The sequence below is a fragment of the Canis lupus genome, chromosome 17 (assembly GCF_003254725.2).
Source record: "Canis lupus dingo isolate Sandy chromosome 17, ASM325472v2, whole genome shotgun sequence".
NCBI classification, from domain to species: domain Eukaryota; kingdom Metazoa; phylum Chordata; class Mammalia; order Carnivora; family Canidae; genus Canis; species Canis lupus.
Genome location: NC_064259.1, coordinates 38,356,315 through 38,368,593, shown reverse-complemented (window position 1 = coordinate 38,368,593; position 12,279 = coordinate 38,356,315). Strand labels below are relative to the sequence as shown.

Here is a 12,279-nt window from a genome sequence, read left to right as displayed (position 1 = left end):
CTTTGGAAAGTTGCTCAGTTTTCTCATCTGTAAAATAGGAATGATGGTGTCCACAAGAAGGGGTTGCTATGAGGATTGAACAAAATGATATATGTAAAGGGAGAGGCATAGAGGGTAGGCACTGAGTAAATTTTAATTTCTCTCTTTGCCCTTTTGCGGCTAATGCTGAGAATTTCATATATTGAGACCAGATAGGCAAAGGATTGGTTGCCTGGCTATCATAAATGTACTCCTAGTCCCCTGGAAATGAGTAATGTAGAGATGGGGCAATGTGGAGATTGGTTAGTATGCTTCACTCCTAAGTAGCTTGTTGACTCTTTGATGGTGAGACTGTTGAGCGGCTGAAGGGTTACAGAGGGCGATGTCAGGAGCTCAGCTAAGCTGAGAGAGAGCCCAGCAATGGTATAAACAAAAGGCTAGACCTGGATTCCTTCTGTTCCACTTTCCCCCAAGGGTCAGGTGGATCAGCACAGATGTGGTGGTCTTCTCACTGCTGAAGGGCTCAGAACAAAGAGTTCCAGCACTTTCATGGACCCCGAGGTGGGGAGGATGAGGGAGAGGGTGTGAGGGGAAAGCTAGGCATGGAAAAGTAGTGAGTACTGAGTTAGAGAGAGTCTCCAAGTTTTCCTCCTCCTCCCTTGTAAAGAGGCCTCTGGAGGTCACTTCAGACCTTTATCTGAGGTGACCAAGGCCTCGAATAAAGAAACCAAGGAATAAAGACCCCCTGGCTAGGAATGCAACTGTGCAAAGAAACATGAGCGGCAGGGAGCACCTGGGTCCTTGACTGGACTGTCTTCAGAGACTGTTGGGAGGGCGCTTTCCCCCACAGGCTTGCTAGGTAGAGCCTTTGTGATTGTCTGTGGTCAGGTCTGTACATGTAGGTTTTTAACCGGGAGCTGGACTCCTCTGGGGAGGCTATCCAAGCACTTCTCTATAACCCACAGTGCACCAGTGCATTTAAGATACAAATACACAAATATACTTCTTAATTAACTTCTGCATCCTGTGTGTGGGCAGAAATTTGTCTCTGATTAGAGCAAAGAAAAACTACAAGCAAAACTGACTTCTAGGTACAGATGGTGGGACTACTGTCAATTCATTACTCAGTGGTATTAGTGCTAATGTTCAGGTAATACTATTTCCCCACTTGGTTCATTTCTTTTGTTCATCCTCTGGCCAGTCTAGACTTTTTTTTTTGCCACTAACTTATTTCTTTTAAGATTTTATTTATTTATTTGAAGAAGAAAGAGATATAGCACAAGTAGGGGTGGGAGTGGCAGAAAGAGAGGGAGAAGCAGACTCCCCACTGAGCAGGGAGCCAGACATGGGGCTTCCGGGGTCATGACCTGAGCCCAAGGCAGATGCTTAACTGACTGAGCCACCCAGATACCCTGCCACTAACTTATTTTTATTCTTAATATATCATTTTTTAAACTCTTTGCCCAAGAAGTTCTACTTCTAAGAATTTACCTAGCAGAGTTACTTCCATATGTGCACAAAGACATGTGTATAAAGAAATACATTGCAGCATGGTCGAGAACAATTGAATAAAACCTAAATAACCACCAATAGGGAAATATTTAAATTAAATTACCTTGCAGTCACTAAAACTTATGAGGCAGATTTTTGTGTACACATATGGAATGAACTCTCTTCTTGAGGGAAAAGAATTAAGAAGCCAAAATTGCCATGTGCATTAGTTGACTTGGGCTTTCATAACACAGTACCCCAAAGTGGGTGGCTTACACAAAAGAAATGTATTCTCTCACAGTTCTGGAGCCTGAGAGTCTGAAATCAAGGTGTCAGCAGAGTTGATTTCCTCTGAGGAGTGTGAGTATACTCTCATAGTTCTGGAGCCTGGGAGTCTGAAATCAAGGTGTCAGCAGGGTCAGTTCCCTCAGGGGGCTATGGGGGAGGGGGAGGCTCTGCTCCAGCCTTTCTCCCTGGCTCTCAGATGGCCATCTTCTCTCTGCCTTTTCATGTCTTCCCTCTGTGTATCCCTTTTTCTTCACTTGGTATTCTTTTTATAAGGACACCAGTCGTAATGGGTTAAGGGCCCACTCTACTTCATTATGACCTTATCTTAACTGATTAAGTCTGCAATGACCTAGTTCCAAATAAGACTGCATTCTGAGGTACTAGAGGTTAGGACTTCAACATATGAATTTGGGGAGGGTGCAGTTCAACCCATAACACTGAGTATGCTATCATTTATAAAAAATAAAAGGACACCCTCTCTCTCTCTCTCTCATACACACACACACACACACACACACGCACGCACACACACACAGATCCATGCACACACATGCCTGTGTAAGCATAGTCAGGCTTGATACAAACAGGAGGAGGAGGGGAAGGCTGTAAGCAACAGATCAATGATGCTTGGTGTGGACATGTTGAGAGTCACCCTTCCCAGGCAGTTGGGAACCAGGGGTTAATATGGGCTTTTTTTTTTTTTTTTAAAGAATTTTATTTATTTATTTGAGACAGAGAGCACTAGCTGGGGTGGGGAAGTGGAGGCATGGGAAGGGCAAGGCAGAGAAAGAAGCAGACTCCCCAGTATGCAGGGAGCCCAATGCAGAGCTCCATCCCAGAACCCTGGGATCATAACCTGAGCCAAAAGCACATGCCTAATCAAGTGAGCCACCAGGTGCACCTAATATGGTTTTGTTTTGTTTTTTTTTTTTTTTTTGTAGGAACAACCTTCTTTTCACAGAATCAAAGGTTTGGTATTCCAGGTATATTGGCATGTCTGGGCAGGGCACCAAGCACAGTACCATAGGAGTGACAGGAAAGAATAAGCTTCTGTGTTCACCCTCAGCCTGACCTTCTAGAACCTGTGGGATAACGTGTGTTTTATGGCAAGCCAGCCAGTCCACCTTCCTGATGTGTGGCCCTGAGTATTTGTTTCATATCTTGTTCCCACCACTACTTTATTTTTAATTAAGAGACCAGACTCTTTTCTCCCTTTCAAAGTTAAATGTATATTATAACCTGGATAAAAATCAAAACCAAATATTTTTAAAAATGAGAAAATAACACCAAAATGTAGAACATTCCTCTCAACCATAGCTTTGGAGTCTCCTTGTTTAGATTGCTGAGATTTTTTTTTTTTTTTTTTTTTTTTTTTTTGCTTTCCCCGGTCCTTACCCCTGGTTTTCACAATAGGAAGCTACTAGTGTTTCAAGGTTGGGCACCAGCATCCCTCTTTCACTCTTCTCTTCCTCTTCTAGTCCCTCCCCCTCCAGTGGCTCCTCCCTTTTGGATGACTCCTCCCCCTCTTTTGACTTCTTCCTTTCCTCCTCTAGTCGTCCTCTGGTTCCTCCTCTACTGGCATTTCCCCCTGCTCCAGCTCCTCACTCTTTTCTTCCTGGTTTTCTGTTTACTTTGTGCTTCTAGGGAGGGGAGTCTCTCTCTACAGGGTTCCTTAAATCCTATCTGCAGATCATGTTTTCCTCCTACCTTTACTCTTAAAAGTGGAGCCAAATGGAGCAGCCCCATTTCCTTTCTCAGAATAGCTTTATCACATATTGCACATGTAATTAACAACCTTCTAGCCAGGTTGTTTTGAGAATCTTGGCAGTTACCTCCTTGAAAAAATTTGATTCACTTCCAAAGCTTGAAGTAACACCTCTTCCTTACAATATCAAATTGAACTAGACTTTTTATTAACATCTGATCACTTGGTATTCTCCAACTCTATCCGGCAAGCTACTGATTACTCCAGAAGATTCACTATGAATTTTGAGTTTTAAAGATATTGGAACTTACAGTAAATTAGAGACTAGTGGTCATAAGCTAGATGTGATTTTATGAGCCAATTTTGGGGCAACAAACTATGGATGACACCAGAAGTCTAGGATTGACAGATTGGTGGTATACCTCTGGATTACCAGTTACAGAGCTCTGTCTTACCAGTTATGACCAGGTGAGACATGGGCCCTCTCTCACTTAGGCGCTTGATTCAAATGAGTTTAGGAAAGAGAATCTGCACTTAAATGACTTGTCTGAAGTCAAGACAAGGTCTGAGTTAACAGAAGACTAAGTAGTACTCTGGGGCCAAATGATAACCAGTGGTCAAGACAAAGGTTAGGTCCGGAGCGAGGCCTGTGAACAGGAGTCACAGCAGTGGTGGATGCATCAATTGTTGGAGTCAGGCCATGTGACAAGTATAGGTAGATATGCAGAAGGACCCAGGGAGACTAAATGCAGAAGGAAACAAGGATAGTCAAAATTGTAGGGCTATCAAGAACTCCGCAGAAGCTGAAGTAAGTGAGGTGGGTAGAAGAATAAATATAAGGCTTGTTCTTTGGAAGATCCTGACCCAGAAGCAAGCCATCCTGGCCAGGAGCCAGGAGCCTCTCATACTGCAAAGTGGACACTGCAGAACTGGCTCAGGACAGCTGAGAGACTGAGGGAAGAGCCTGATCCATCCATTAAAGTAGTGTATTTTTAAGAGAATCCATCCATTAAAGTAGTGTATTTTTAAGAGTAGTGTATTTTTAAAGTAGTGTATTTTTAAGATACCCATCCTCCTGTTACTTGTCAGTAGTTCAGTGAAGGTGACCTCACAAAACAGTGTCAGTGGCAAATCTAAATGGAGCCACTGAACTCAACTCCTTATAGTGAAAAAGTTGGAAAACTGGAAAACTGGTTAGATAAATTATTCTGGCCTTTATACAGTGGAAGACTCTACAATTATTGAAAGAGGTGATATATTTTTATATTGATATGGGAAAATATCTATATTTACTGAGTGAAAAAAACAAACTCAAGGCAGAAATCTGGTACTATTCCAGTTAGAAGAAATATTTGGTGCTATTGGCTTATACATACATGCATGTGCACACCTACAGGAATGCAGTTCAGCCAGCACATACTGATAAGGCCATAAAAGACGTGCTCTTTATGGTATCTGTTCTGATTGGTCAGTGTCTTTCCTATATCAGTTGTTAAATATTTTCAATATTATTTCTGTATATATACATTGGAAAATGTTCCTCAAAATGCTGTGTTCATCTTTGGGTGGATTCCAGGGATTTCTATTTTTTTCTCCATGCTTTTTTCATATATTTTAATTTTTTACAGCTTCCATATGTCAGTTTTATGGTCCAAATAAATAATAAAGTTATTTTCATTTTGGAAAAAAGTTTTATCAGATTTGCCTAAGCAAAAAAAAAAAATATTCCAGAAGAATTTCTGATATAGATGAGCATAGCAAATAAATTTTTCTTTGGACATTGAGAAGTCTGGAACTCTTTCTTCAAAATTATAATGTCCTCATGGGCATTTTAATTAAGGTACCTCTTTCCCTGAAATATTAAAACCTCGTTAAAAAAAATGAGATCACTATAGGGGCACCTTAGACATCTGACTCTTGGTTTTGGCTCAGGTCAGGATTTCAGGGTCAGTTCAAGGAGCCTACATCAGGCTTCTTGCTCAGTGCAGAGTCTGCTTAAAACTCTCTCTCTCTCTCTCTCTCTCTCTCTCTCTATCTCTATCTCTATCTCTCTCTCTTTGCCCCTCTCTTCCCCAAATAAATAAATAAATAAATCTTTTAAAAAAATAAGATAACTAGACTGCTCTGGCAAATGCTGTAAGCCTAACAAATCCAGATTTCAGAGACAGATGACAAACTCATGATATAATTTGGTCAAGACAAAGAAATAGGAACTGGATGCTAAGATACTTTGGAAGGATCTGAATGCCCACAGCCATAGGTTTCCTCTTTAATGAACTCCAATGGCAAACTAGAGTAGGATTTTTTTTTTTTTTTTTTTTTTGGTCAAGCCATAGGCTTCTGTTCCCAGACCTGTGTTGGTCAGTATTTAAATCAGTGAATTGAGTGAAGACTAAAATGCAAGAGCGTGCCTGTGGAACATGTGGTTAACTTGAAGTAAAGAGAAACAATGGAAAATATTTTGAGTGATAGAATGAAAATACAAAATGCCAGAGAAAATACCACAGAGATCAATGTTAGATTCTGCCTTGGGGTCCAAAAACCCATACATAAGCATAAGGTAGAAAACAACTGGCTGGCAGCAAGGCTCCAGAGCTTGGTCAGTGAAAAATGCACATGAGTCAGAAGCATGGTGAGGGAGCTGCAAAAGCTATAGGGATCTGGAGCAACATGTACAGAAATGAAACATTCAGAATGAGGAAGGCATCACTCTTGCACGACACTGAGTGTCAAAGATGTCAGCTATTCAGAGATGCAATGGGTTTCTTTGTGAAGAGGTCTCTAAATCACTGTCCCTGTCTTTCCCAGCCCTCTCAGGAGGTGGTAAAGGAGATGATACAATTCTCCAAGGATACACTGGAAAAAATAGACAAGGCTCGTTCTGAGGGTCTGTACCATGAGGTAAGAATTCATTTTCATAGGGATGAGATGGGGAAGAGGGCAGAAAGGTTCTCTGGTAAGCGGGGGAAATGGGGTAGGGTGGAGATGGGGAGGCTATCAAGCAGGTTGTTCTTCTTAGGATATCCCTTGGTTTGGACTCCTCTTGCCCTTAAGCCTTTAGCACCTCTTAGATAGATGTGCTCTCAAGTGATTGTTCAACCTACTGATACTGTGTCTGAGGAGAGCCCAGGCAGACTGACAGGGGTCCCTGGGGGATCTGTGATTTCTCAGGTTGGCATCAGAGGTGGAGAAATGGAGATGGCATGTGGATTGGTTTCTTTTTTGCAATTGAATGCATACCCTGGTAACAGTTTTCAGTTCCTACTAACTGAGCATTCAACCTTGGCTCTCAAAGCAATGGGAGTTGTCAACTGGCTATACATTAGAATCACCGAAAAATCCTGATGCTCAGACACTGACCCAGGACAACTTTACCAAAATCTCTTGGGGTGGACCCAGAGATTAGGATTTTTAAAACTCTCAGGTGATCTCAGTGGGCACCCAAAGTTGAGACCCACTGCCAAACACTGACCTGCAGAGCATTGCATCAAATTTACCTGGGTAGCTTGTTGGAAATGCACAGTCTTGCATCTCACCCCCTCAGATGTGATTCATCCAATCTGCAACAGACTGTGAATCAGTATTTTGTTTCCAAGCTCTTTAAAAACAACTCGGGCTTGTAGCTGGGTTTGGAAGCCACTAAGGCAGGGCAATGTGAGAGATTAATTTATGTTTATTTCTATCTGCTTTTCCATTATCTTCATCCTTCTCATTTACTCATTCATTGCACATTTTCAAATCCCGAGTGGGGTGACAACACAAGACATGCTCCTTGCCTCCCAGGGGTTCTCTCAGATGGAGAGACATCAATAGAGTGTTATTGTACAACATGGAAAACCCATGTCAGAGGCATGGCATAGAAGCTGGAGCAATTTGGAGGGCTCCACTGGTTCCATTCCTCTGTTTTCTCTCCTCTTTCTCATTTCTCCTCCTCCGTTCAAACGTAACGGGGCCAGGTGTCAGGTTGGACACTGGCCCCATGGGTTTAAGAGGATTGTCTTCAGGATGGATTGATTGCCAGCCCACATTTTGTCACATGGGGCTCTGGGAGAGTCTGAGAGCAAAATTAGCTTCTGCTCATTTGAAACGGAAGGCACTGTATGGCATTTCTCCCATGGCAGTGGCAAAGGAAGAAGAGGAGAACAGAGAACAACTAAAATCTAGAGACCATCTCACTTTGGTCTCACTCACCTAAGCCTATGTGTAAACATGAGTCAATCAGGGAAGCCTGACTCCAAGCTAACACGGGTCAGGCTCATCTCATTCCTCACCAGGACCAATGCAACATCCTCCTGGGAGCCTACCTCTCTGCCAGCTCATCTTGTACACTTCCATTGGGAAATGATTGTCAACCTTACCATGCATAAGGACCACCCAGGGGTTTATTTGAACTATGGATTCCAGGGTCCCTCATCCAGATATTTGGTTTCATTTGGTCTGGGGTAGGGCCCAGACATTGCTGTTTTTTTAACAGCAAAAGGTCTCCAGATAATTCCAGAGCCTGGCTAAGGTGGAGAATCACAGGACTGATGGTTAAGATAAAATATGACTGCTTAGCTTGAATTCTTACTCCATGTTTTACTACCTATGTGACTTGGCAAAGCACTTACCCTCTCTGTGCTTCAGTTCCCTTATCTGGCAAAATGGGAGTACTAGTAGTCCCTATGTCATTGCATTGCTGTGGGAATCAATCAATCAGTCTCTCCCTTTCATAACTCTCTGCTACTTACTGACTGATGATGAGAACGCCTCGCTTTGGCATGTCACCCATATCTCACACCGTTACCCTCCTCATCCCTACACTGTAGAGAAATAGGACCATTTTGCTCTTCAGATCACAAACTACTGCTTTTACACCCCTATCAGCAGTGTCCTCAGCTTTAAAAGAATGAGTGTCCAGTGTCGTGATGATGCTCCCTTATGTGAGTGCAGGGCGTGTTGTGGTGCAGTGGTAATGGACAGGTCCTGTGTCTCCTCCAGGTGGTGAAATTATGCCGGGAATGCCTGCAGAAGCAGGAGCCAGTGTTTGCTGACACAAACCTCTACACGCTGCGGATGCTGAGCACTGTTTCCGAGGTCCTCTCCTACCTCCAGGCCTTTGAGGAGGCCTCGTACTATGCCAGGAGGATGGTGGACGGCTATATGTAGGTAGCAATGCTGGGTCTCAGGAAGTCTCCTGGAAATGTGTCTATTCCAGGGATAGTAAATAGATGGCACACACACTGCTATCTCTCCCTCCTATAACCCACAGCAGGCATCAGGAATTGGTCGTGGTCCTCTTTATCTTTACAAATGAGCCTTTTTACCACAGTGCTCCAAGCATAATGACCAAATCATCAGGGCTGGTTCCTGAGATGAAGCCTATCTGTCATCCCTGGTCTTTCCCAAATCCTCCAGCTCATCTATCACTTGGATGGCATCTTCTGCTTTTGGTTTTCTTTTTCTTGTTTTACAGATTTATTTATTTACTCATGAGAGACACAGAAAGAGAGAGAAGCAGAGACATAGGCAGAGGGAGAAGCAGGCTCCCTGCAGGAGCCTGATGCGGGACTTGATCCTGGACTCTGGGATCACTACCTGAGCTGAAGGCAGCCACCCAACTGCTGAGCCACCCAGGCATCCTGCTTTTTTTTTTTTTTTAAGATTTTATTTATTTATTCATGAGAGACAGAGAGAGAGGGAGGCAGAGACACAAGCAGGGTCCATGCAGGGAGCCTGATGTGGGACTTGAGCCCAGGATTACACCCTGGGCTGAAGGCAGGTGCCAAACCGCTGAGCCACTCAGGTGTCCCAATGCTTTGGGTTTTCTTACGGCTAAGTCCACCTTGATTTCAAGGGCTTGGAAAGGTATGTCCCCCTAGCAGTTAGCACAGGCAATCCTGCAACCTTTCTTTTATTAAAATAAAATAAAATAAAAATAAATAAAAGAAGTGTCAGGCATCTTTGCTTACAAAATGCAAAGCCTTCGCCTTCCATGTCTATATTGGCATGTGACTTTGTATCTTTGGCTCTTTGGCCAAAAGAGTAAGTTGGTACAAGCAGGCTCTTTTTTACTTTTTTTTTTTTTTTTTTTTTTTTTTTAGAGAACATTACTCATATATAAAAGTCAGGAAAACTGTACAATATGCAGAAGGAAGCTCTGTTAGGAGCTATTCTCAAGGAGATGAGAATACAGTTCTGTCCCAAGAAGGACATTGAAGTTCTTTTTATTCCCCTGAACTTCTGCTTTCCAGGAAGAGGGCTGGGGTGTTCCCGAGAGCTCCCAGCTTCCTGTTATCTTGCAGGGTCCTCTGACTCTTTTGCCCATGATGACTAGGCTTACTGGCCCAGGGCAGAGTCTCACTCCCACAGGCTCACCCTGGGGAGTGTTTGGTAATTCCTCCCTTTCTCTGTGGCTCAGTTTCTGCTCCATGGGCTGCAGATGCCTCAGCACTGGTGGGAGAGCAGATGGACCAAGTCAGTAAGGGTACTTGGTAAGTCGTCAGATGCTGTGCAAATGTAAGGAAAGTTGGGATTATCTGTTACAATGATTTGCTATGTCCTCACAGGAAGCTCTACCACCCCAATAATGCCCAACTGGGCATGGCCGTGATGCGGGCAGGGCTGACCAACTGGCATGCTGGTAACATTGAGGTGGGGCATGGGATGATCTGTAAAGCCTATGCCATTCTCCTGGTGACCCATGGACCCTCCCACCCCATCACCAAGGACTTAGAGGCAAGTAGCATTTCAGAGCTGGGCCTCCTTTTCTGGTCTAAGCTCTCTCTAAGGGTGGGAGCTGGATTCCAGTTTCTGCTTTTGCAAAGTCCACAGATTACCCACTGAACCAGAAGGGAATTCAGAAATGCTTTAGTCCACTCCCCTTGTTTTACAACTGAGCAAACTAAGGCCCTGGGAAGGGGAGTAACCTGTCTATAGTCACATAGTGAATGGATGGCACAGCTGAGGTTTGAAGTCTGAGATGCTCCAAGTATGGATGGAGAAAGCCTACCCAGCAATGTGGGTGCAGCCATGTACATTAGATGTGCTTTGTAGAGTGGAGCTGGGGAGCACAGGCTCTGGAATCAGACTACTGGGATTGAACTCCAGATTCACTACTCTCCAGCTGTGTGAGTGCAAACACGGAATATGTGGGCCTGAGTCTCCTTATCAGTAAAATGGAGAAAAGGGATAGAGCTGTGATAAGGGTTCAGTGAGTTAATGTGTGAAAAGCACTCAGAACAGTGCCTAGCAAGTAGCATGCTCTTTATAATTGCTGGCTTCCTTTGTGCTTTGAAGGGCATGTTTATTTGAGGGTGACAGGGTTCAAAGGACTGTACTCAGGCAGTATGGTACAGGGAAAGAGGACAGACTTTGTTGTCATAAAGTGTCTGAGAAGACTGACTTTATGCCTAGTATATCATTCACTGCTGTATTCTCAATTCATCAATGATGACTGGCCCTTGAGAAATATTTCTTGAATAGAAATATGGGTGCATGGGGATTTTCCTAGGTGTCACACACTATGATCTTTCTGGTCTGTTATGAAGTATTAAGGAATCTCACCCATTTATGTGTGAGGAAACTGAGCACTAAAGGGATTGTCACTGGCCTAAAGTCCCACAATGTTAGTTGGGACCTATGTGTGTGTGATCCAGGATTCAAATCCAGTTCCTGCAAACAAACATTCTCTGCTGAGAACAGTCCCTTGAGCTCCTCTCTCAGGGGTCTGACTCCTCTCCCTAACAAACCAAGCCCAGTCCCAGGACATTGAGGCCCCTAGAGGATGAGTATGTGTGTGTGTCAGTGTGTATAAGTGTGTGTCCGTGTGTCCTCTCAGTGGATACAGCTGAATCTCAGTAACTAGGAGTTATTTGCTCCATTGTCTGCCCTTTTGAAAAGAGCCAAGGAAGATCAGAAGCCAGTATGTCCCAGTGGCCTGTCATCACTGTTTATGGTGTGTCTGTGTCCCACAGGCTATGCGGGTGCAGACGGAGATGGAGCTGCGCATGTTCCGCCAGAATGAGTTCATGTACCACAAGATGCGTGAGGCTGCCCTGAACAACCAGCCCATGCAGGTCATGGCCGAGCCCAGCAATGAGCCAGCGCCAGCTCTGTTCCATAAGAAGCAATGAGGACCTGTCTGGTGGTGGGCTGGGCACCATGGCTGGAGAATTGGGGAGACATTTGGGTTTGGGGGAAGTTGGAGTTGGTGGGTTTGGGGGAAGACCCTTGATGAGGAAGGCCGGATAATGTTCACTCTTGTGGCTGTGGGAATGCACTGTTCTGTGTTCCTCAGTTCATTTTGATTCATTTAAACTCAGTTCAACTTAATTGAACTCTATCCCAGCCCAGCCTAGCCCAACTTATCCTACAAATATTTATGGGGTGGAACACCCTAGGGATAAAGAAGCTTCAAATGTAGCGGGGGAAGCAAAATGTAAACAATTAAACAAGCTTAATAAATGCAATGGTAAACTATATGGGGGCTTCAGTGGAGGGCATGTGTCTGGTATGTGGCGCATGTGCATGTGTGTGTATGTGTGATGCATTGGGAAGGATGTCATGGAAGAGATTACGTTTGAGCTGAGGGTGGCAGGTGCCTGAAATCTCAAGTGGCTGCTCACCTATCTGTGCAGGTCTCTCTGGGGCTGCTGGTCTTACTCATGGTCTGGAATACTCAGGTCTTATGTGACTAGGATTGGTGATACCCAGTTTCCTCAGGTTAGTGTGGGGTTATGAAGAAGGGGCCATGTTCAGGCCATTTAGGTTCTACTCAGAGAATCAAAACCCCTTAGTAAATATGAGAATGAGATGAATATGCACAAAGAGGTAGG

At 44.0% G+C, this 12,279-nt stretch overlaps 1 protein-coding gene across 3 annotated transcripts in view; it reads left to right on the top strand.

Annotated features, from left to right (window-relative positions):
• Positions 1-11,923, top strand: part of SMYD1 (SET and MYND domain containing 1) — a 37,142-nt gene extending 25,219 nt beyond the window's left edge. For 2 of the 3 annotated variants that reach the window (XM_025453863.3, XM_025453864.3), the window contains 4 exons: positions 6,272-6,364; positions 8,444-8,607; positions 10,012-10,180; positions 11,419-11,923. In XM_025453863.3, coding sequence (XP_025309648.1) covers positions 6,272-6,364; positions 8,444-8,607; positions 10,012-10,180; positions 11,419-11,577 — 585 coding nt within the window. In that variant the 3' untranslated portion in view covers positions 11,578-11,923. Of the gene's footprint in view, positions 1-6,271; positions 6,365-8,443; positions 8,608-10,011; positions 10,185-11,418 lie in introns of all 3 variants that reach the window. The other variant, XM_049095539.1, reaches the window with a different exon arrangement.
• The last annotated feature ends 356 nt before the right edge of the window (positions 11,924-12,279 follow it).